Below are 26556 nucleotides of genomic sequence, written 5' to 3'. Positions count from 1 at the left end.
GATTCATTAAGCCTCCTCCTTGTAGGGAAAGCATCATCATGACATTAGCTGTGTGTAACCTACACTAGGAATACATAGCTTCTCTGTCTCTGGAGGGAATATACAATGCCACCATCCAAGTGCTTTCTGCCACCAAGGAATGCAGGGATTATTCCTGACTGATGATCTTGTTCCCCAAGTGTAAGGTAATGTCATTGTCTTAGCATCTACCTATCCAGTGAGGAGTACAGCTATACATAATATGTACCATTCTGTCTGTATTAACAAGTAGTTGTTTGTCGTCAATGATAAGTGTGATATATTGGTATAGTGTTATTATGCTTTATGCCTGTACATTGATCAGTGTTTATTAGAAAAAACATCTTAGTGTCTAAGAAGCCTTTGGGTCCAGTAGGAGTCGGAATCTAATAGCTCAATAATTTTGGAGGACAAAATGTTTCCCAGAGCTTTCCCAGAGCTGTATTTTATCTCCTGCAATATTGGTCATTCTATATTTTATATATATTTTTTTTCTTTTCATATAGAGCATACAAACCATAGATGCACATCCCCTTAATGTACACATTAGTCACTATTAGAAAATCTCTGTGTCCACAATCCATTTGGATCCAATAGGACTTTTTCCACTGGATAATTCTGTAGGACACATTGTTTTCCAGAACATTTGTAAAGTGACATGCTTCTTCTTCAGACAAGATGAATTATGAAACACTTAGGTCCCTTTCTCACAAATGTTTTTGTGGTCCGTTTTCTCTGTATTTATGGATAAGTTATGTCTCTATTTTGTGCAATGTGTTCATGCTATCCCCAAATTGCTCACGTCCTCTTTAGACCGAACTGCCACAAAGCTCTTGGCCTCTTTCCCTCGCCGCCGTTGGCTGAGAACTGCGTCTCGGAGGTTCCAACAGAGGTGTTACCCCTTCCCCGGGGTTGCGGAGGCGTCAATACTGGTGGGTATTCCTCAGGCGCAGGCTTGGGTTCCGCATGGGAGCTAGCGAGTGCCGGTGTCAGAAGAGGGGAAGCCGAAGTTGTAGTACGAGCTGCGGGAGCGATGGGTGCGTCCCAGTTGCAGTAGGCCTTGGAACCAGTTCAGGAGCAGGGGCTCCTCTCGGAATACAGCAGCCCAGGCCACAGCATGATCATGGTAGCCAGGAGAAGCAGCAGGTACCGTCCCGATAGGGAGTTGCGCTCTGTCACAGACCTGAGGTAGGTCTGCATGACGGAGCCCCGGGTCTTGCCTTGGTGTAGCCGATGTGCAGCGGATGGTCGTCGGATGGGATGCGCAGACACGACAATCACCATCTCAATAGCTTGGAGGATCTCCAGTCCCTCTGCGAGAGGTAGAGGTCTGGGTCCTGACATGGTGACCACAATCTCTTTGCTCCAGGAGGTGCACAGGTGCTCTGTCTCTGTGCTAGGGTGGAGCAGGAAGACCTTTTTGCACCAGAGGATGAATCTTAAGTCCTTCTCGCCAGGGGCTATGGCGGGCTTAATTTTCTTACTGCACCACAAAGTCCTCAGGCAGGGATCGCGCCATTAACGCATGGGTGGCGCTTGATCTGTGCAGACTGCTGATTCCCACCAGTGAGGATTTTGGCAGGCTGGAACTCCTTGCTGCGTAGCACAGAGTTTGCAAAGATGTAGCAGAGCTGTCAAAGTTCTTTGCAGGAATTAACCTCATGGGTGCTGGAGCTTGTAGAGCACAATCATACTTGGGCCTTAACCCATATGGTAGCAGGGCAAAATGACAGTTCAAAGTGCCAGTAAAAGGCACAGAAGTAAATATCTCGTCTGTAACGCAACTTGCAACAACCCACTCCAGGAATTAGCCTTTTCTTGTGGCCCGGAGGCAGTCGGGGCCCAGAATAACATAGTGGCTGGCTACTGGAGGGCTGACCTACAGCCTGGCAGGTCTCCAAAAGGTGGTGTGCGCAAGAAATATGGAGGTAGAGGCTGTTTCTCCCTGGGGAAACCCCTGCGGTGTCTGTAGAATGAATCCCTGGGTAATGGATGGGGAAGCCTGTGATTTTAAGCAGCCTGAATCCAGGGATTAGACTGAGGCAACAGTTCTTTATTCAACAGTAGGCAATGGCCAACGATTAAAAACAACGTTAGCAGCAGAAGTGGTAAGCTGGAAGAGTCATGAGAGCTGGTCCACAGCTGGTCCTCACGCAGCCTGGTGGTATCTTCAGGCTGGGCTGGTAGAAATGGAGCAGAATCCTGGTGATGGATCTTGGCTCTGGGCTTAAGCCTCCAGAGGGGCCTAAGGCATCTGTGGTTCCTGCTATTAGGATGTTTGCTATGGCAGACAGACCATCAGGTCTGGTTCTATCAGAGGATTCTAGAAAAAACCATGTGCTTCCGCCCAGCAGGGGTTTATATACTCCCCTGGTCAGGTGGTAGCACTCCTCCACTCAGCTTCCAGCTTGCTTTACAAGAACATAATTGGACAGTAACATCTCACAGTCTTAACTCTTGCCTTACCAGGCAGTGGCTATGGCTGCAATTACTAAGTTGTCCTAGCATTAGCTTCTTCATGAGTTGTGCAGGCTCACCAGATAGATCCTGCCAATACGTTGGCAGGGGTGTCGCATATGTATATTCAATATGTGTGTTTTTATATGTGTAAGGAAATGCATATGAGAATGTATTTATATATAGATAGGTATATGTGTTTTATATATATATATTTATGTGTAAACTGTAATTGCATCATGTGCTTGTAGTTGCCTCAGTTTAAGCCCCTTGCACATGACCATAATTATGACTGATCTGGCCACAGCAAATCACAGCTTCAATAGAGTTATATGGCATTGGATCACTTTGCAGTGAGCAAACTTTGTCTGACCACACCATCATCTGGCAGGCGGCTGACCTCCAAAAGATAGGACATGTCTTATCCATTACCAGAATCCGGCTGTGGACGATCACTTTTCTATGCAGGAGGAGGGGTTAAGATGCCCTCTCCTGGACACATCCGCATGCGCCCAGGGGACCAGCCTTAGGCTGCTTAACGGCCGTATGCCACACATACCAAACTGTTGTGGTACAGGTTGCATATGGCCCCCATGCATTTCAATGGCAATACGTCCATAGATTTTGATGGACATATTGGGGGGGGGGGGGGAAACTTCCCCCGTAAGTATTTTGATTCTGTACTTCTCCCTGTGAAGAGGGGAGGGATGTGCAGTGCTCTTTGCAGTGCCTGGCTGTATACGTACGCTCGGGTGTGCATATGTTAGTGTTAAAGCAGCCTTACTGCTGCTGCTGTCATGGTTACTAACACCATTACTAGAAGTGTCGACCCCTCACATAATAGGCACCAGTAAGCCCCAATGATTATAATAATGGCTTTGTTGTGACATCTATTGTTTTAATGTGGCATAATTGTGCCACACTATGCTTACATTATGTGTATGTACAGTGGTTATATACTCACTGGGAGAATATATCGAGATCAGCGTTTGTCAGACTGCTCTTAATACTTCTTTAACCCAAGTGCAACTTGTGCTTAAAAGGCCTTTGTCATAAATTAGGTGCACTGCCTGGCCGCAATTGGCTTCCTTAGGGGACTGGAGTCAATTATAGTGCCACAAAACTGGCATAAAAATTAGGAAATCCAGTACCAACCCTTGCCGCTATTTTAAAAATCTGGTATTTAGGGGGCTCACTTTTCATTCAGCCCATTTTGATCATGCGTCGACTGTGGATAATTGGAGAAGGCTCATGTGCTAAACCCTCTACATAGCTAGTAACTGTTTGTTGCATTTTACAGGAAACACTTACCTGTGATTAACCCAAAAACCTGTGATTAACCCCTGCGAACCCGTCAATCGCTGCCACATCTTGGCTTGGATTGACGCTCGGATTGGCTGTCTCTTTTTACTCAATGTATTACAATGTGCAGTTTGCACATTATAATACATGATGTGTAAGATTGTAAAAACTGTAGTATGCCAGTATATGGTAGGATCAAGCAGACAACCTAAGGGTAAAGTACCTAGGGGAATCTGAATAATTGTTAAAAAAAATAATTAAAAAATTGTTTAAAAAAAATTACCCCCCTTTCCCTATAACTGATATAAATATAAATAAACATAAACATGTAAGGTATTGTCGCGTCCAAAAATGTTTGATCTGTCAACATATAATGACGATTATTCCCGGCGTATAACCCCGTAAAATAGTGTCCAAAGCCGAGATTGCCACTTTTTTTGCCATTTTGAAAAATATTACACATTAAATAAAAAGAGATCAAAAGACTGTACTGAAAATGGTAGCATTGAAAATATCATCAAACAGCGGCTTACACTGAAGCATGAAAAAGTCATTAGCACCAGGACATGGCAAAATGAAGAATTTTTTTTGTACAGGAGATAAAACCTGTATAAATTTGGTATCCCTGTGATTGTACCGACCCAAAAGAATAAAATGGACATGTCATTAGGGGCACTCAGTGAAATCCGTAAAATCCAAACCCACAGCAAAATGGCGCAAAATGGTGCATTTTTTCACCAATTTCACTACATTTGGAATTTTTCCCACTTCCCAGTTAATGGCATACATACTGTCACTATGAAGTGCATAGAAAACAAGCCCTCATACAGTTCCTTACATGGGAAAAATAACAAGTTATGGATTTTTAAAGGTAGGGAGTGAAAAATTGAAAATGCAAAAACCAAAATGGGCCTGGTTGTTAAGGGGTTAATCCGTCACTGCTAGCCCCTGAATTCCTCAACCCACAGCTAAGACTAGCACTGAGCCACCAAATTAATCACTCAGCTTTCCAGGGAACAGATACTGCGATGCAGCTGTCAATTACAGTTCCCAGGGAGTCCTGGGGTGGCCCACAAGCTCAGAAGCCTGCAACCAGAAGCATTCAGAGAGTTATAGTGATAATGGTATTACAAATGAGAAAATGTGCTAGAACTTTCTTCCATGCACAAATCCTTCTCTGTCATTGAACTCCTAGATCCAGGGAATTATCATGGGACTATATGATGTAGCATTAATACATAGCTGGGCTCATTATCTCATTTCAGAAACAGACCTGCACTTGTTGATGTGGTGTCAATCTTTCATTTACCGGAATGGTGCACCAAAATTGGATGATGTCGCCACAGTCTGTGTTCAATGGCTTATATACGGTATCTGTCTTCTGAATAAAAGATTCAGTATACGTTAGTGAGTGCTGATCTGTTTCTTCTATAGACTCTTTACGTCCTATGGCAGTTCAGTCACACGGGGCTAATTACCAAACTTGGTAAGCAGCAAAGAGTGGTTGCCTGAACGTTGCAGATCAGCGTAATAATAATCTTTATTTATATACCGCCATCAAATTCCGTAGAGCTTTACAAATCAACATGGGTGCTGGCTGTTGCCCCTACTTCTAGTCCTAGCATACCCCTTTGGAGCACACCAACACGGCACAGAAAGAACTGAATTGTAAGGTGAAACTCCTAAACAGTAATCTGCAACCGAAAAGTTGTACGTGTGTGTGAACACTTAACATTCAATTTAATATGATTTAATTTCTTTAATCATCTTTTCATTTAATTCAGTGTACTGTCAAGACCAAGAAAAGTCCGCTCTCCAGAAAACATGGCAGATGAACACGGTAATGTAGATTTTCATCTTCTGTTGTGTAGATATGTAATTGGTCATGTCCAGCTTATACATTGCAACCTTACCAACCTTTTGAATTTAAACTAAAAGTTTTTAGTTCTTGCTAAAACGAATTTGTTCAAGACTAAAACTACTACTCTAGCAGCAAAAGTGTATGGTCCAGCAGCCCAGACTAATTCCTGAAGAAGACCACAAAGAGACAACATTGTTGGTACTTTTAAAGGGCACCTACCACCACAAATCTACCTATAAAGGTAGATTGGGTGGTAGGTGGATCAATGGGACGTGAGGATAGCCCTTTTAAGGGCTAATCCTCACGTCCCCACACTTTTTTGATAACTTTTATTATACATTTATTCAAATTTACTTATGCGGCTACTGGGGCGTGGAGTAGCCGCATCTGAGGTTACACGAGGCGGCTACTCCACGCCCCGGTAGCCACTTTACTCCTCCTACTCATCCCATCTTTGGCGCGCAGCTACGCGCCTGCGCGGTCACTGCTCCGAAACAGGCGCGGGCCTGCTCTTCTGCGCATGCGCAGACGGCAGGATCGCCGGACGAGGGCGCGCAGCTACGCGGAGCTGCGCGCCGAAGATGGGTGAGTAGGAGGAGTAAAGTGGCTACCGGGGCGTGGAGTAGCCGCCTCGTGTAACCTCAGATGCGGCTACTCCACGCCCCAGTAGCCGCATAAGTAAATTTGAATAAATGTGTAATAAAAGTTATCAAAAAAGTGTGGGTACGTGAGGATTAGCCCTTAAAAGGGCTATCCTCACGTCCCATTGATCCACCTACCACCCAATCTACCTTTATAGGTAGATTTGTAGTGGTAGGTTTCCTACAGGAGGGGTTTGGAATTGTGTTAAAATTAAAAATAGATAGTGACAAACAGTAGAGTAAAACCACATTACATGGAAAAATCTGATATTATTGTGAGCTATATTTCAAGATTGTTCTTCCTTCCTAGCTGAAGAGAGACTGTTGGTCCAATGAAAGGGTGCCACCTGCAGACTAAAATTAGAAATGACACTTTGAATACATCATGTAAACTAATAGTAAAAGGATACATTGATGATTAGAGGGGCACCTCACTTGTGTTTACCTTCTGTTACCAAAATCTATTGGCTCCTACTTTTTTTTTAAACTCGTTTTATTGAAAGCATACAACAGTCCCAATAAAGAGAATTATCACAATACAGAATATTATGTCTTTACATACCGTATGTAGACGAGTTATTAAAACACAATAAAAGCATCTTAGATACATCCACAACAAACTCTACAGTGCTGCTGCTAGACCGCGTACATATTTTTGACCGAAAATGGGGTACCCATCCAAAATTCCTCACCCAGTAGACTTTCCCTTCTACTGTTTTGCCTTACCTCCCTCCAATCCTTTCCTCTTCCTATCTAAGCATTAATTAGTCTGTAGTGCTCTTTAATCAATATGTATTTACAGAATAAAGTGTATCCGAGGATTCACCAGTGGCCCCATACCTTATTGAACTTGTCCGGACAACCCCTTCCTCTATATATCAGATCATGAAAAGGGAGGACTGAGCGAACTAGTTTTCTCCATGATAGAGAAGGTGGTTGCGTTGCCATCCATTTCAATGCTATGACCTTTCTAGCTAAGAAAAGTACCTCTCTGAGAAATACGTGCATATGATGTTGCCAAGCTTTCTCATCAACCACCCCCAATTTAACACCCTGGTGAGCAGAGATACCACCTCTTGCCAATATGCCTGAATGGTTGGACACATCCACACCATATCCCAAAAGTCTGCATAGGCCGCAGAGCATCGCAAGCATCCAAGAGTTTGTTTCCTACCCATCCTATATAGTCCGGCAGGAGTCAAATAACATTGATGAAGGAAAAAAACTTGTATTACCGTATATACTCGAGTATAAGCCGACCCGAGTATAAGCCGAGGCCCCTAATTTTACCACAAAATACTGGGAAAACTTATTGACTCGAGTATAAGCCGAGGGTGGGAAATGCATTGGTCACAGCCTCCAAAGTATATAGCCAGCCAGCCCCTGCCCCAGTGTATATAGCCAGCCAGCCCTTACCCCAGTGTATATAGCCTGCCAGACCCTGCCCTAGTGTATATAGCCTGCCAGACCCTGCCCCAGTGTATATAGCCTGCCAGACCCTGCCCCAGTGTATATAGCCTGCCAGACCCTGCCCCAGTGTATATAGCCTGCCAGACCCTGCCCCAGTGTATATAGCCTGCCAGACCCTGCCCCAGTGTATGTAGCCTGCCAGACCCTGCCGGACAGATCGCACAGAAGATATACAGGGGTTGCCGGAAAGGTGAGTTTAGATATATTTATTTTTTTGACTCGAGTATAAGCCGAGTTTGGGTTTTTCAGCACATTTTTTGTGCTGAAAAACTAGGCTTATACTCGAGTATATAAGGTAGTTTAATATTAGCTGCTGGAGACACATATAAGGCCGACTCCAAGGCTTCTGCATACGTCTCATCTGTCAAAGTTGGTATAAGCACTTTCCATTTTTCTAATGCCGGAGGGGGATTAGCCAACACCTTATCAGTAATAAGATGGGAATATAATGTTGATACTTACCCCCTGGGACCTTGTGCCCTGAGAACCCAAATAAGAGGATAGCTAGATATAAAAAGGGGAGAATCTGGGAATTGTGTCTCCAGGGCATGTCTAAGTTGTAAGCATCTGAAAAATTGTGTTTGTGGAATGTCTTTAGAGGCCTATTGGCTCCTACTTTGGTGGAGTAGGTGTGTACAATGTACACAGAAGGCATTTTGGCATTAGATGATCCTTTGGTAATCTGTAATTCTACTATTGATGTCCTGTCCTCAATCACATTCCCATGTTTGATTTTTAAAAATAGAATAGTTTATGTAATTTAGTCAATGATGATTTGTTTCTGAACAGTATTCCAATTAAAGGTGAATTATTCTTAAATGGCAACAACCAGGTTCTCCAATAAAAAAATTAAGCTCATTATACATAGGTAAAGAATCACAATACAGTTAGTCCTATACTTAAAGGAAATCTGCTGTTTGATTTCATGCATTATGAAGCAAACATATATTGAGACTGCTGTAGCTACACTGATGCAGAATCATATCTTGTTTAAGAACTGTGCAGAGTGGTTTTGATGAAGAAACAAATATGCAATTGTAATAATGAAGCTGTCTCGCTCCTTTGCATGGGCTCTGCGCTTTTACTCTCCCATAAGTTATGCACTGCACCAGAGAATGATGTAGTCACTGTGTTACTCCTGAGAGGCAGAAATAATCAATCACTGCACCATCCCCCAGCTGCTGTGCATGAGTCATCCAGCGCAGGTTAATTAGTCTTTTCTAGTTCAAAAAACTCTCTGTAATGTGTTTATCAATGGTAGACTGAAGCAACCCAGCTTTCCCAAGGTCCTTAATGTTATAATTGTTTTTTCAGCAAAACCACAGTACAGGGATTAAACAAGATTTTGCCTGCATCAGTGTAGCTACAGCATTCTCCAGGTATGTTTACATCAAATCAAATGGTAGATTCAAATGGTACATCAAATACATCAAATCAAATGGTAGATTTCCTTTAACCCCATAGCGCAATAAGACGTACCCTTACGTCTTGCTGCGCATGGGGGAGTATGAAGAGGGCTGAGCTCTTTTCATACTCACCGGGCATTTGCTTCATAATGAAGCAAACGCACATCGCTAACACCCGCGATCAGTGCTTGCACCGATCGCGGGTGTTAACCCTTTGATCGCCGCCGGCAAAGCCACGGCCGGCACCAAAGAGCCGGAGGCGCGTGGGCGCCGCCATCTTGGCTCCGATCGTCACTCCCCGTGACGTCACCGGGGAGTGGCGATCCGTTGTCATGACATCCTCGGATCACACAAAGATCCGAGGCTGTCATGATCTAGGCTATCTATTACAATGTGCGATCTGCACATTGTAATAGATGGTATGCAAAATCCCCATATACTGCCATACTGTAGTATGGCAGTGTATGGTAGGATCAATCAGACAACCTAGGGTTAAAGTACCCTGGGGATTCTGAAAAATAGTAAAAAAAAAAGAAAGAAAAAAAAAATTATATTAAAAAAACATAAAAATTCAAATCACCCCCCTTTCCCTAGAACTGATATAAATATAAATAAACAGTAAAAATCCTAAACACATTAGGTATCGCCGCGTCCGAAAATGCCCGATCTATCAAAATATAATAACCGTTTTTCACTGCGTTTTACCCCGTAGCGGAAAATAGCGCCCGAAGTCGCAAATTGCATTTTTTAGCCATTTTGAAAAATAGAAAAAATTCTATAAAAAGTGATCAAAAGGTCGCACAGTCCTAAAAATAAAAGCGTTGAAAACGTCATCAGAAGTTGCAAAAAATGACACCACCTCCAGCTCTGTACACTAAAGTATGAAAAAGTTATTAGCGCAAGAACACTGTAAAATGAAGATTTTTTTTTCTGTACAGGAGGTTTTAATTTTTGTAAATGTATGAAAACATTATAAAACCTATACAAATTTGGTATCCCTGTGATCGTATTGACCCAATGAATGAAGTAGACTTGTCATTTGGGGCGCACAGTGAAAGCTGTAAAAACCAAGCCCACAAGAAATGACGCAAATGTGTTTTTTTCATCATTTTCACTGCATTTAGAATTTTTTTCCCGCTTCCCAGTACACGGCATGGAATATTTAATACCATCACTACGAAGTGCAATTTGTTACGCAGAAAATAAGACATCACACAGCTCTGTACATGGAAAAATAAAAAAGTTATAGATTTTTGAAGGTGGGGAGTGAAAAATAAAAACGCAAAAACGAAAAATGGCCTGGTCCTTAAGGGGTTAAGGACACTTAAGTGACTGGAGTTACAATTATAAAATATACTAAATCTAGACTTGCATACATATTCATCTGAAGAGCACACCTAAAGTACCTATCTTATACGTAACCTGGGGACTGCCTGTAAGGTACATATTTGCAGGGCACATACTCTAAAGCTACAATGAAAGTACTGCAACTAAGTAATTCATGGATGCACTTCATTTATAATGACAATTGAAACATCACAAATAGCAAGTAGATATGTTGTATAGAAAGACATGGGTTTTCAACAAAAAAGCAGACTCTTTATACCTCAATTTGTTTCCTAAGCTCCTATATTGTAAAAAAATGTGCTCTTCAATTCTTGAGAACGGCTTTTTGGAGCAGAAACACTGCATGGGAAGTAAATGTCTATATAAAATGGAGCACTGTCTCAGCTTCTTGATGTATATTTTATGGACTCTGTACCTAGTCCGGCTAGAGTTACACTTTAGTACTATTGTCCTGTGCTACTGACCTCCCTGAAGTCTTGTAACTGTAGTAATAATACAGGCAGTCCCCGGGTTACATACAAGATAGGGTCTGGAGGTTTGTTCTTAAGTTGAATTTGTATGTAAGTCGAAACTGTATATTTTATAATGGAAGTTTTAGACAATTTTTTTTCTTTTGCCCCAGTGACAATTGGAGTTTCAAAATTTTTGGTGTAATTGGACCAAGAATTATCAATAAAGCTTCATTACAGACATCTTACAGCTGATCATTGCAGTCTGGGACTATAGTAAAGCATCCAGAGAGCTTCACCAGAGGTCACATGGGGCAGAGGGGTCCGTCTGTAACTATGGGTTGTCTGTAAGTGGGGTGTCCTTAAGTAGGGGACCGCCTGTACTAGTAATCATTATTTGGAAGTTCAAATCCACTAATGCAATGCAACCAGCAAATTATATCATGTATGTTTCTGTTTTATTGTAGAAAGGCATGAGAATGACATTATAGTCTCCGAAATTCTGGAACGTCGCTATGTACCAGCTTATCTTAAAAGTGTTCCCTGGGAAGGTTTCAACTATGCTGGACATGAAATAAAGATAGTGGAATCGACAGATCTGTATGGTGCCACTGTTTGGCCTTCAGTAAGTTAATAGGTGTTAGACGCTCTGCCTGTCAATTGCAGAGTCCTCCGAGGGTCCACTTGCGGTGCCGCCCCCGTGTCACCCGCGCCAGCACGCCGGCTCTCAATTACATTGGCGACACAAGAAAGCCGATGTAATTGAGTTTTATCATTTTGCCAGTGTGTGCCGTGGGCCCCTCTGGGAGCTCTGGGGCCCCGGCACTTGCCTGGGTAAGCCGGGTGCTTGCGCTGGCCATGGTCTGAGTACCAATGGGACATTTTTCTTTAATAAAGTATGATACAAAATTTACTATTATTACTATTGCAGTTATTTAATTTTGGAAAAGGTTATGCCTTAATAGCTACATCTTAAATTCTAGAGGCTTCAGCTACCATGTTAAATGCTCCTGAATAAACAGAAATGACTGCAGTTTGACTTGTTTGTAAGGGTCGCCAGGAGAAAATATTGTTTCTAACCAAAAGACAATGTCATCATGACTCAAGTTTGCAAAGTTTAATCAGGAACCAACTATAAGACTTCTGAAACAATGTACTTTGAACAAATGAGACCAGAGTTGAGACACTTGTTCATAATGCACATGGAAACTTGGTCATGGAAAAGGACAATAATCCCCAAAACACCAGCAAGGTGCTGAAAAACTATGAATCAAGGGTTGAAATATTATCATGAACAAGCAATCAGATGATTGCTTGTTTATGTCCCATAGTGGAAGTAATAAAAAAGTTTTTAAAAAAATGTCTAAAAATGCCTAAGATTTCCATTAACACATAAAATGACATGTGAAAAAGGTCAAAATCATTAAACAATCCCCACACAATCACCGCATCTGTAACAACCCATAGAATAAAAATAAATCATTATTGAACCTGAACAATGAACAGCATAAAAAAAACTAAAAACCCACCAAAAATGATGATTTGTACTTATTTCATCCCATAAAAAATGCAATAAAATATCTACAAGTCCGGCAAAAATCGAGCCGTAAAACAGCTTTATAGACAAAAAAATAAGTGTTATGCCATTCGGAATACAGCGAATTGTAAGAAAAATATGGTATGATATTGTACTGACCCATAGAGTAAAAATGAATGTTTATTAGGCTATATGGCAGTGATGGCTAACCTATGGCACTGGTGCCAGAGGTGGCACTCGGAGCCCTTTCTGTGGGCACTCAGGCCATCACCAGAGATGACTCCAGGTATCTTCCTGCAGTCCCAGACAGCCCAGGACTTGCTGTGCACAGAAGTATTTTAAAGTGACAGCTCTACCTGGGACAATTTGCTGCTTTATTGGTGTCCTCAGGTGCTGGTATCAATGAAAACTGTGACAGAGAAGCGAGTATAAATCACAAATTAAATTTCTGTGTTGGCACTTTGTGATAAATAAGCGGGTCTTTGTTGAAGTTTGGGCACTCGGTCTCTAAAAGGTTTGCCATCACTGCTATATGGTAAACACCCAAAATAATAAGTCAAAAGTCAATTACATTATTGATCCTTTTCTACTCCTCCACCCCCCAAAAAAGTTACGGTAATATGTTTTCAACAATTGGGGTATTCCAACCCCAATCACTCAAAAATGCATCCCATCCAGTAAAAAAAATTGCTCACACATGGCCCCACTAACAAGAGAACTAAAATTTTACAGCCAACAAAAGGGCGTCAATGAGGAAACTAAAATTCACTAAGTTTTATAGGATGAAACTGGCAGCCTAAGGGCGACTTCTTCCCTTCTGCGGCTTCTTCATTTTGTTTTAATTTCTATGCATCCCTTAAAAAGTTAAAAATCTTCCTAAAAGCATATTTTAATAGTTTGAAGGGTCTACTTTTGCAAATGAGGGGATTCATAGGAAGATTCTAATAATTTTATATTTCAAACTCATTTAAAACAAAAATGATCCCAAAAATTTCTATGTAGAAATCTCAGAAAAAGACTCAAAAACTCTTCTTCAAGTTTCATAAATTTGTTTATATATACAGTACAGACCAAAAGTTTGGACATACCTTCTCATTAAAAGAGTTTTCTGTATTTTCATGACTACAAAAATTGTAGATTCCAACTGAAAGCATCAAAACTATGAATTAACACATATGGAATTATATACATAAGATAAAACTCTGAAACAACTGAAAACATGTCTTATATTCGGAGCCCTTTCTGTGGGCACCCAGGCCTTCATCCCAGCACATAGTTTGCCAGACAAAACACAAGGCGTCCTCCTGCAGTCCAAAACAGCCCAGGATGTGCTAGGCCATTGACGGCAAACCTTTTAGAGACAGAGGCCCAAACTACAACCAAAACCCACTTTTATATCGCAAAGTGCCAACATTACAATGTAAGCAGTATTTATTTATTATTTATTGATCCTTGGTGTATCACAGGTTTCAATCGTATTGGCTTCCTGAGGACACCAATAGAATAGAAAGAAGATGGAGAAATTTGGATTGTAACCTCCCTCCAGGGTTCCCTGAAGAGGAAGAATCAGTGGACCCAAAGCAGGAGCTCCAATGATAATCCATCTCTGTCCACACCTTCTCGCTCCTCCTGTAGTCCTGGCAGCCAAGGATATCGCTTTAAAATAGTTTTACACCTAGCACATCCTGGGCTGTTTTTGATTGCAGGAGGAAGCCTTGTGTCCTGTCTGGCAAACTATGTGCTGGGATGAAGGCCTGGGTGCCCACAGAAAGGACTCTGAGTGCCACCTGTGGCACCCCTGCCATAGGTTTGCCACCACTGACCTAGAATATAAGACATGTTTTCAGTTGTTTCACACTTTTTTGTTAAGTATATAATTCCACATGTGTTAATTCATAGTTTTGATGCTTTCAGTGTGAATCTACAATTTTTATAATCATGAAAATACAGAAAACTCTTTGAATGAGAAGGTGTGTCCAAACTTTTGGTCTGTACTGTACATGTGTCTAATATTTTCTTATTTATGGTAAAAGTACATTTCTTTTTCAAATATTTGTATTTTTATTTCCTTTTATAGGTCTATTTATAGGTCTATTTCCTTTTATTAGCTTTATTGTTCTGTAAAATTCACAATGCACTCACCCGGTTATGAAATATCTTGGCTAAGAACACATCATCTGGACAATGTTTTCCTGCTACAGTCTGGAATGTGTGCATCATAGCTGCCCTCTACAGTATTTTAAGATGATGGACATGAGATTTTGGACTACGTTCAGTGACAATGAAACTTTATCATCAGTCCTGGTTGTTAACAGGAACCTATCAGCAGAAATTGACCTAATTAAGGACCTAATCTGCTTTGTTGTCAAGCACTTAAATACCTTTCAGATCGTGTTTCTTTCATAGCCCAGTGTAGTGGCATCATTCATAAAATCTACTTTGAGTAGTGAGTAGTTACAACAAATTGGTTATATAAAGTCATAAACGTGACTCCCAACACTGAAGTCACGCTCTCCCCAACTCAGAGCACCCCCTCTCCTGTGGTTGACATCATGCACCAGTCTTCAAGAGAGCTGATTAGTAATATCAGGACAATCAATTACAGTGGTGTGATGTTCTGAGGTGAGGAGAGTTCCACTTCAGTGCTGAGGGGGCAGGCAGATATCTGTGTGATCTAGCAGAGTTGATAGTGTGTAATAGGCATCTCATGCATCTCTGATCTGTCTCATCTCTTTCTATGTGTTAGTACAATGCCAGAAGCCAGATGAAAGTGATGAAAGTGTATATACACCTTATATCCTGATAATCTAACCACACTGTCACCCCACAGAACTAGATGGATCATTATGTCTGCTTAGAGAGTCCCTGCCCACTAGGGAGTGAAAGGAGCTAAAACAGCAATAAAACTAAGTAACATTGTAAAATAAGGGGTTAAAATGATCTTTATTGTGCTAACATCACTAGGGGATTGAGATGTGAGAATTTTCTTTCGTGGGAAAACCCCTTTAAGGGGATCTGGAAACACCCCTGAAAGCCCTTCTGGCTCATTAGAATAATTATAAAAGTTGATTTCAGCAAAAAGGAGGCCATGGTTAACAAATATAAGAAGATCACCACAGTCATGGTGCCTGGTTTATCATGATAGATTTTGATGGTAGATTTTTAAATAAATTAGTTTTGGTTATCCCTAGGGGTCGTCCAGGTCATATGGCCATCTTATGTGGACACTGAGCACATTATTTAACCAGGGAAGAGACTTATTTATCTACAGCATTGATTGGTTTTAACAGAATCTTTTCATAGCACTTACTGAATGGAGAATAGATTTCTTATCAATTCCCTGCGTTTTCACTTTCAATAAGAGTATCAGACCCTTCACGGACAACCCCTTCTCATTCTGCTGATATAGAGAACCACCAGAGGTGAGAAACCTTGTAGATGCCTTGGATAACATGCACCCATAATATACTGGGTTTTTTTGTGTAGGAAAGTTGATAGGGGGGGTTAACAGTGAAAATTACTCTGCAATTATAGCTTCTTTCACACATGGTGATTTCTACTTTCATGTCAGAGAACTTAAAAGTGTGTGTAAGGGGGGGGGGGGGCTTCTTTCACTCCTGTGCCATGCTATGACATTATACTAACATAAAAGGATAGCAAGAATAGGTTATGTGTTAGTAATACTGACTAATTCTCTACAGTGAATAATACACTTTACTGCAAGAGTAGTGTGATGTACAATACAAGCCATGAATTTATCTTGTGTTCAGTTGTTCATGTGGTCTAATTAAATCTGTAAAAAAAATTAAAGGAAATCTACCACCAAAGATGTTCTAGGGGCATTTCCAGAGCCCCTGTGTGCTGCAGCTTCACAGGCTGTAACAATGTCTCCTCATACTTCCATAGAACTTCCCAGAGTTGTGTATTTCAACACACAATAGCAATAGGAAAGTGCCACAGCCTGTGAAGCAATAGCACAGAGGGGCTTTGGTAATGCCCCCAGAGCCCTCCTGTCTCATTAACATAATTGTAAATGTTGATTTAAGAAGGAAGCAAGCCATGAATAACAAAAATAAGGAGATTAGCACAATTTTAGTGCCTGGATCTATGAGTAAGTAACCCTGGTTTATAAAAGTAAAAAAACTTTGAAAAAAATTAGACAAATAGGGAGGCTTGGTCATTTAGACCCAAAGCAGGTGAGTTAACATTCATGCGGTGAACATTCATGCAACTACACCGCAATGGTGCTCTTCACCAAAACAATTCACAACATCATGAATTTTTGTAGCAACAAAAATAGTTATTGCCAAAAATTTAGCAAAAGTTTTTATTCCTGGTCGTATTTCATTAGTGTCCTATTTTTATTTATTACAGGCCCTTGTGCTGTGTTACTTTTTGGAAAAACATGAAAAACAGCTATGTATAGAAGATAAAAACATAATTGAGATAGGTTCTGGGACCGGGTTAGTAGCTATTGTGGCTTGTCTACTTGGTAAGTATTTTTTTCACATTAATCTTTTTGCTGCCAAATGTTTTTTAGGAGATTTTGCTCATCTAGTACCCACGAGCAGTGGTACGCTCTTCCTGGTAAGATGTTTTCCCTTACTTTGGTATTTTTTTCTGTGGCCCACACACAACAAATTGCTATATTCCCAGGCTTGGACCACTTGCTTTGGTCCAGGTAAGACCTTTCTGGTGACATTTGTAGCCTATGTCCTGGATAGGTCTGTGCTCTTGAAGCACTGACTCCAGCATTGTTGACTCACTGGGGCACATTTACTTACCTGTCCGACAGAGTTCACCCAAAGTGCATTGTCCGACGATAATGCACTCTGCCGCGATTCACTAAGCTCGTGCGCCCGATATCCTGCATGTGTCGCTTCCCCACTCAGGTCTGAGGAAGTTCATCTTCCTGGTGCAGTTAAATCCTGCGCTCTTTCCGAATTAGTCGGATCGTCCGACGGCACGCCCCCCAATTTGTGTTGCATGAAAGCAGCGCAGCTGCGCCGCAATCCAATCGCGTGCAACCCAATCCCATGTTAAATACCTGTCAAAGCCGCACAAATCCTGAAAACCTGTGAGCAGTCTGTCGAAAGTAAATAAGTCCCTCTCTGTTTGATTGGCCAGCAAACTCGCCTGAATTTAACCCCATAGAGAATCTATGGTGTCTTATCAAGGAGAAGCTGACATGTTGAAGACTGCTATCAAAGCAACTTGGGCTTTCATCAGCTCTACAGTGCCAACAGATGATCACCTCCATGCCATGGCGCGTTGATGCATTTAATATATTAAATTAGTTATGCAGAAAACAAGCCCTCACATAGCTCTTTACATGAAAAAATTGGGAGTAAAAAAATGGAAATGCCAGGTTGTTGCACAAGGAGTCCCAACCAAGTATTGAGTGCATTTACTGTAGATTCTTTTCATTTGGCAACATTTCAAAAGTGTTCAAAAATTCTTTTACAATTTGTTTTATATATTAAATTTTACATTGGCTGTAAGCTGTAATCATTAAATTTGTAATGACTCTATATAATATATGACTTTCACTTTTTGAATTACCGTAAATTACTTATTATTAACTTTTTGTTGATCTTCTAATTTATTGAGAAGTTAGTTTATGTATTGTGATTTTGTGATTTGTCTATTAATATTTATATTTGGTTTGTTCTTGTATCAATATTTATTTTTACTTATTTAACCAATATTTTCCTTCTAAGGGTTATTTATCATATGCAGCGGTGTTTGATAGTCACGCCATTGCTCTGGTGCAGCTGGATACATCAAGAGGATCCAGCGGGAATCTGCGCAGCTTCTATTTCTACACCAGGCCCTGCAATAAGCTAGCATTCACATTTGCGATTATGTCAGGGCATCTACACCACTGACATGGTGCAGAAGCCCTGATAAATACCCCCTTTATGTCTAGGCCTTATACAGTAGAAATGGGTTCCAACTAAGGGTTTTTGCTGCATATTGCAGCAAACACCCACCACTAACACCGGCTATTGCTATGACTCCTGAGACTCCTGAGGCCTGTCATTTAACCTGATCTATAACAGTTGGAAAATCCTGATGTACTGCAATAATTGTAGTATTGCTGTATATATTAGGATCGGATTCACCTCCCTTTCCTTGGAACTGATATAAAAATGAATAAAATCATAAACATGTTAGGCATGTTGCTTCCGAAAATGCCTGATCTATCAAAATATAAAAACAGTTATTCCTAGTGGTGTACACTTTGACGGAAAATAGTGCCAGAATATATGCAGCAAACACCCTTAGTTGGAACCCATTTCTACTGTATAAGGCCTAGACATAAAGGGGGTATTTATCAGGGCTTCTGCACCATATCAGTGGTGTAGATGCCCTGACATAATCGCAAATGTGAATGCTAGCTCATTGCAGGGCCTGGTGTAGAAATAGAATCCGTGCAGACTCCCGCTGGATACTTTTGATGTATCCAGTTGCACCAGAGCAATGGCGTGACTATCAAACACCGCTGCATGAGCGCTAGCATATGATAAATAAGCCTTAGGGGAAAAAATTGGTTAAATAAGTAAAAATAAAGATTGATACAAGAACAAACATAATATAAATATTAATAGACAATACATAAACTAACTTCTCAATAAATTAGATCAACAAAAAGTTATATATTTTTAAGTAATTTAATTCAAAAAGTGAAAGTCATATATTATATAGAGTCATTACAATTGCAGCATACAATTGCATGTATTGCACCCACCACTAACACCCGCTATTGCTATGACTTCTGAGACTCCGGAGGCCTGTCATTTAACCTGATCTATAACAGTGTATAGATCAGTAGGAAAATCCTGATGTACTGCAATAATTGTAGTATTGCTGTATATATTAGGATCGGATTCACCTCCCTTTCCTTGGAACTGATATAAAAATGAATAAAATCATAAACATGTTAGGCATGTTGCTTCCGAAAATGCCTGATCTATCAAAATATAAAAACGGTTATTCCTAGTGGTGTACACTATGACGGAAAATAGTGCCAGAATGTCTGAATTGTCACTTTTTTGCAACAAATGAAAATGTCACCTCTTTGCACAAAAAATGACACTGAAGAATATAAAAAGTTATTGGCATCAAATTAAGGCAAAATGAACGTACATTGAAAGCCTCAAAAACAGGAAATGGAGCAAATGGGGTAGATTTATCAAGCCTGAAGTATGAAAGTCAGAATATTTCTAATTGCCCATGGCAACCAATCACAGCTCAGCTTTCATTTTACCAGTGTAAATAAATATTTTAAAGGGGAGCTGTGATTGGTTGCCATGGGCAACTAGAAATATTCTGACTTTCAGACAGCTTGATAAATCTGCCCCAATTTTTTTTTAATCAATTTTACCACATGTGGAATTTTTTTTCCAGCTTTTAAAGGAAACCTATCATTTGATTTCATGCATTATGAAGCAAACATACCTTGAGACTGCTGTAGCTACACTGATGCAGGAATATATCTTGGTTAATCCCTGTGCTGAGTGGTTTTGCTAATAAAACAATTCTAAAACTATGATAATAAAGCTGTCTTGCTACTGTCGCTGGCAGGGCCACATCTGCCATGAGGCGAGATGAAAATCTCGCCTCAGGCGGCAGAATGCGGAACCATGTAAAGGGCGGCGAAATTCGCCGCTCTAAAGTGGGCGATTCGGGCGTACATTAACGCCCGAATCGCCCACCAGCTAAATAAATTGCGCCTGTCTCTTTAAGACACAGGCGCGATTTATATGCGGAACGGCGCATCGCCTTTCCGGCAGCTGCGTCGCTCCGTTCTAATCAGTGACACAGGCTGCAGCTGCCTGCGGGTGAGTATATATTTTATTATTTTTCCTGTACTGTCATTTATTTTATGTGGGGAAGTTGGGAGGTGTCGTTATCGTGGGAGGGGGGGGGGGAGTACTGTATACATTATATGTGGCCATAATTGATGTATACTGTGGGGGGGGTATACATTACATGGGGACACAATTGTTTTATACTGGGGGCGGGGGGGGGAGGGGTTTGGTTACTGTATATATTGTATTATGGGGCCAGAATTGTTTTATACTGGGGGGAGGGGGTACTGTATATATGTTATGGGGCCAGAATTGTTTTATACTGGGGGGGGGGGTGTTACTGTATATATTGTATTATGGGGCCAGAATTGTTTTATACTGGGGGGGGGGGTACTGTATATATTTTATGGGGCCAGAATTGTTTTATACTGGGGGAGGGGAGGTACTGTATATATTGTATTATGGGGCCAGAATTGTTTTATACTGGGGGGGGGGGGGTACTGTATATATTTTATGGGGCCAGAATTGTTTTATACTGGGGGGCTGTATATATTGTATGAGGCCAGATTATTCTTTTCCTGGAGGGGTTATATATTTATATGGGTCCAGATTTCAGCTGGGGGGCTGTATATGGGATACAGTATATTACTAAGCTGGGGGGCTGTATATGGGATACAGTATATTACTAAGCTGGGGGGCTGTATATGGGATACAGTATATTACTAAGCTGGGGAGCTGTATATGGGATACAGTATATTACTAAGCTGGGGGGCTGTATATGGGATACAGTATATTACTAAGCTGGGGGGCTGTATATGGGATACAGTATATTACTAAGCTGGGGAGCTGTATATGGGATACAGTATATTACTAAGCTGGGGGGCTGTATATGGGATACAGTATATTACTAAGCTGGGGGGCTGTATATGGGATACAGTATGTTACTAAGCTGGGGGGATGTATATTAGGGGGTGCTATATATTCACATTGGTCAGGGGAGCACTGTATGTAAAATCATGTAACATAATAACAGGGTGGGATATATTAGTTATAGGATACAATAGATTACTTTGCATAATTTAAACTAAATGTTAGGGGGGGGGTCTGTATTAATAAATTGGGGGTGTTGTATATTGATTGGTGCTGTACACACTATAATTCCAGTAGAATATATATATATAATGAAGGGATGTTTTATATGTGTGGAGAGTGCGGTCAGTTGTGTTGTGAGGGGTATATACTTCATACTGTAAGTGACTGTGGTATTTTTAGGGACGCTGGGTGGAGATGCTGCACGGAGCTGAAGATATCCGTCCGTGAATTCAGCAGTGATACTTCATGGATTGGAGAACCCAGAATAAAGTCCTCCTGATGGAAGAGATTGTCATCTATAAGGTACTAGATGTCACTAATGCCTCTCAGATCCTGTAGTCCAGTGGTCCCCAAACTACAGCCCGCGGGCCACATGCGGCCCGCGGACCGTTTTTATCCGGCCCCTTGGAGCACCAGCGGCTCCTGCTGAGGCCCCCGGTAAGTCGCGGCAGTCAGGCAGGAGCCTCCGTCCGTCCGGACAGGAAGCTCCTGCCCGCCACTGAATAGTGCTCGACGCGGCCGATACGGCCGCTCGAGCACTATTACTACAGGTGGAGCGATGTGGCCGGAAGACGACCCCGGCGCACATCGCTCCGTGAACCTGAGTGTGCGGCCGCGTGATGACGTCATCACGCGGCCGCGCACCCCTTCCCGGCCGACAGCAGCCCGAAGATAGAAGACTCGGGAGCCGCTGCCAGAGGTGAGTATAGGATTTTTTTTTTTTTAACCAGCAGCAAATATATTTTGGCGGCCGGGGGGCCCGGATATAAAAAAAATAATTAATTTTGGGGGTCTTAAATATAGTATAGGGCAGTATAGGGAATAATTAATAATGGAGGAGCAGTATAGGGAATAATTAATAATGGAGGAGCAGTATAGGGAATAATTAATGGTGGGGGGGGCAGTATAGGGAATAATTAATAATGGAGGGGCAGTATAGGGAATAATTAATGATGGAGGGGCAGTATAGGGAATAATTAATGATGGCGGAGCAGTATAGGGAATAATGGTGGAGGAGCAGTATAGGGAATAATGGTGGAGGAGCAGTATAGGGAATAATGGTGGAGGAGCAGTATAGGGAATAATGATGGAGGGGCAGTATAGGGAATAATGGTGGAGGAGCAGTATAGGGAATAATTAATGATGGAGGGGCAGTATAGGGAATAATTAATGATGGAGGAGCAGTATAGGGAATAATTAATGATGGAGGAGCAGTATAGGGAATAATTAATGATGGAGGAGCAGTATAGGGAATAATTAATGATGGAGGAGTAGTATAGGGAATAATTAATGATGGAGGAGTAGTATAGGATATGTGCAGTGTACAGAGGAATTTCTTATTTTTTTTTATTTTTTAACTTTAGTCCGGCCCTTCAACGGTCTGAGAGGGACCGTGAACGGCCCTCTATGTAAAAAGTTTGGGGACCCCTGCTGTAGTCAGTCACACAGTGTCAGGGAGCTGTCTGTAGGGTTGTTAATTGTTAGTAAAGTTTTCAGCATTTACTTAACAGGGAGCGGGGGGGGGGGCAGCATTTTAATATTCGCCTCAGGCAGCAAATATGCTAGAATCGGCCCTGGTCGCTGGTTCAACACTTCTCCTAGCACATTAGTTATTCACTGATGCACAGTCATCCAGCTCATGTTGATTAGTCCTGTCTTGCTAGGTTGATTAGTCATCACACAAGCCACATGTGTAGTGTGTTTATGTAGGCTTCCAGCCTAACCCAGCTTTCCCAAAGTCTTAAAATAATAGTTTTTGTAAAACCACTCAACTCAGGGATTGATCAAGATATGATTCTGCATCAATGTAGCTACTGCATTCTCAAGGTATGTTTGCTTCATAATGCATGAAATCAAATGGTAGGTTTCCTTTAAGTACATTGCATGGAATATTAAATACTGTCACTATGAAGTACTATTTGTTACACGAAAACAAGCCCTCATACAGCTCTGTACAAGGAAAAATTTAAAAGAATTATGGATTTTTGAATGTGGAGAGTAAATAATGGAAATACAAAAATGAAAAAGGACTTTGTCTAAGGGGTTCAATTTGCTGTTGAACCTCCTTTCTTAACATTTTTAAAGCTTTTTCTTTCCTATTTCAGGGGCACAAGTCATAGCAACAGATCTTGAGGAACTGATTGGAAACCTGAAGTATAACCTACTTTGCAATACCAAGATGAAAAGTAAACATGTTCCGCAAGTTAAAGAATTAATCTGGGGGTCTAATTTGGAGATGAATTTTCCCAAATCCTCTTTGCGCTTTGACTATATTCTTGCAGCTGATGTTGTTTACAACCATCCATGCCTAGAAGAACTTTTAGAGACATTTGATCACTTGTGCAGTGAAAACACCATCATTCTCTGGGTCATGAGATTTAGGAAAGAAAATATGCTTCTGGAGAACACATTTATTCAAAAATTTAAAGAACTTTTTGACTTGGAAGTTATCTACGATCTCCCAAGTCTCAGCATAAAACTCTATAAAGCCAAACGACGCAATTGCCAGAAATAACATCTGTTCCAAAACAGATCAAAATAAATTATTGTATGCAGTGTATTAAATAGATATCTACTAATTAAATAAGTTGTAGTGTTTATTCCTCCGACACTCATTACCATTAATGTTTATTCCTACTGCACTCATTACCATAGGCCAGTGGTGGCGAACCTATGGCACGGTTGGCAGAGGTGGCACTCAGAGCCCTTTCTGTGGGCACTCAGGCCATTGACCCCAAGACACAGCTCACCAAACAGGCACAAATTCACCAAATCTTTCTGCAGACCCCGCCAATTTAAGAGATGCTGCAATCAGCACTATTTTAAAACGACACTTCATTGGCTGTTTCGAACTGCGGTAAAAGTGAGAAAGTGTTGATAGAACTTCATTATCTTTGTAGGTCCTTCCTGTACAGAGAGACCCTGGAGAGAAGCTACAATGATAGTCTGAATGTGCCCTCCTTCTTTCAACTGTATTAGTGGCCTCAAGGGGCCGATACGATTGATAGATGTTGAAGAACAGGTAGCAATAAGTTACTGCTTAAAATGCCATGTTGGCACTTACCGGTAAATAAGTGGATTTTGGTTGTAGTTTTGTTGTAGTTTGGGCACTCTGCCTCTAAAAGGTTCGCCATCACTGCCATAGACTATACATGAAATTCCATCCCAGCTCCAGTTACCTACTGAGCTTCTATACACAATAGATATGGATCTAACTCAAGGAAAAACATAATTATTGTTTACAAAGTATTATGGTATATAGTATTTCACATATACCATATGTGAATAGTATATATGTAAGATTAATACTGTTAGTAGTTACCCAATTCCCGCAATTAACAAATAAATCACTCCTGATGTCTACTCTAGTCTGTCCCATCGGCAGCTCAAAGCAGTAGGAATTTTGACAAGACTGCATCATGCCTGTACCCAGCTGATGAATATAATTGATTAAATATAGAACTATGGCAACTGAGTTGGGCTCTGTTCACACTTGCATCATGATTTCTGCAGGGAAGATGCAACTGGCCATAGATGGACCATGGAAAGATACAACTGGCCATAGATGGACCACATTAACCTGACTGGATTACATCAAAGAGTACATTTCAAAGGGTAAAATGTAATGCTACTGTTTCCTGTCATGTGTGACTAAATGTACCTTGGAGGCTGATATCTGAGCTCTGTGAAAACAAGCCATTGTATATCTTATTTATACCATTCAGAATTGTGTCCAACACTAGAGTCATAGTCAACAAACAGCCCCTAGGTGCAGGATGCTGTTTTGAATGGCATAAGGCAAATGTTCTTCTCCCTACAGGGTAATGTTTTTATCTCTGTAGACTGGTGTGTAATGTAACCTAATTACATATATCGTTGTTTACAACATTCTTACCAAAAGATGGATATGTGAGATATAGTACATATCAGCTGGATATAGCATGATGACTTGATGAAGAAGCAATGTGAAATCTTCAGATCTTTTTGTCGTGATGAGCTGGACTAAATATATATATATATTAATACCACATACAGATAGGAACACCCAGGCTATGGGTACGAATGGGTAGATTATAATATAATGACAGATTACTAAACTTGGAATTATTTAGTTCAGAAAATATAGGGTTTCAGAAAAATAGGGGTAACGTCATGTACAAATACACTGCTAAAAAAGGGAACACTAAAATACCACATCCTAGATCCTAGATATATTCTAGTTGCAAGTTCTTTATTTATTACATAGTGGAATACGCTGAGAACAATAAAACATAAAATGATCAATAAAAATTCAAAGGAATAGCCCATGGAGGTGTGAATGATGGTAATCAAAGTCAAAGTGCCTGATCCAACTTCGGTGGAAATACATCAAGAGAAGGAAATGGCAGCACGGTGGCTTAATGGTTAGCACTACAGCCTTGCAGCACTGGGGACCTGGGTTCAAGCCCCAGTGTCAACATTTCAAAGAGTTTGTATGTTCTCTTCGTGTTTGCATGGTGGTCCTGTGGTTTCCTCCCACACTCCAAAACATACTGGTAGGTTGATTAGATTGTGAGGTTGGAGACAGGGACTCTGTGCAACGCAGTGGAATATGTGTGCGTTATATAAATAAAGGAATGAATTAATTGTGTGAGGCGTCCACATTTAGATGATTTCTCTGCAGCACCAGGGCTCCTGAAGAGGCAGTACATTTTATCCTGAGAGATATCTTCTCCATAAACCTAAATTAAAGCATCAGTCAACTCCTGGACAGTCTATGGTGCTACATGACATTGGTGAAGAGGCAGACAAGTCTATAGCATCAGTGCTTTTGCAACACCCCTGCTGGCGTTTAGGCAAGGGAGTGCTTGTGAATAAGGCCCTCTACCAGTAGGATCCCTCTACATGAGTCTGATCAACTCACTTTTAGGGTAATACAGTCATTGTAAGGTAATTAGCAGCTGTAGATACTGCCTGTGCAGACAAGGGTTAAGCTTTCAGAAGTTATTGTCCAATTGTATTCCTTCATGTGAACAGGAGTTTGATGGGATAGTGAGCCACCACCTGACCAGGGTTTAACAAAAACCCTGGACAGGAAGGGGCAAGGCCTCTTGGAATCCAGCTCTCTTGGAGAGCACATCATCTATCCGAGCATACAGAGAGATAGTGTGACGCACACCTTC

At 41.1% G+C, this 26556-nt stretch overlaps 1 protein-coding gene across 1 annotated transcript; it reads left to right on the top strand.

The window, feature by feature from the left end:
* Positions 1-23975, top strand: LOC140116559 (protein-lysine methyltransferase METTL21E-like). Its single transcript, XM_072133054.1, has 5 exons — positions 1-185; positions 5562-5617; positions 11419-11576; positions 16863-16980; positions 23500-23975. The coding sequence occupies exons 2-5, from the start codon at positions 5602-5604 to the stop codon at positions 23907-23909; spliced, it is 702 nt and encodes a 233-aa protein (XP_071989155.1). The 5' UTR covers positions 1-185; positions 5562-5601; the 3' UTR covers positions 23910-23975.
* The last annotated feature ends 2581 nt before the right edge of the window (positions 23976-26556 follow it).

This window comes from Engystomops pustulosus, chromosome 2 (assembly GCF_040894005.1).
Source record: "Engystomops pustulosus chromosome 2, aEngPut4.maternal, whole genome shotgun sequence".
Taxonomy (NCBI): Eukaryota; Metazoa; Chordata; class Amphibia; order Anura; family Leptodactylidae; genus Engystomops; species Engystomops pustulosus.
The sequence above is the reverse complement of the archived record's forward strand: the minus strand, read 5'-3'. Positions and strand labels throughout refer to the sequence as shown.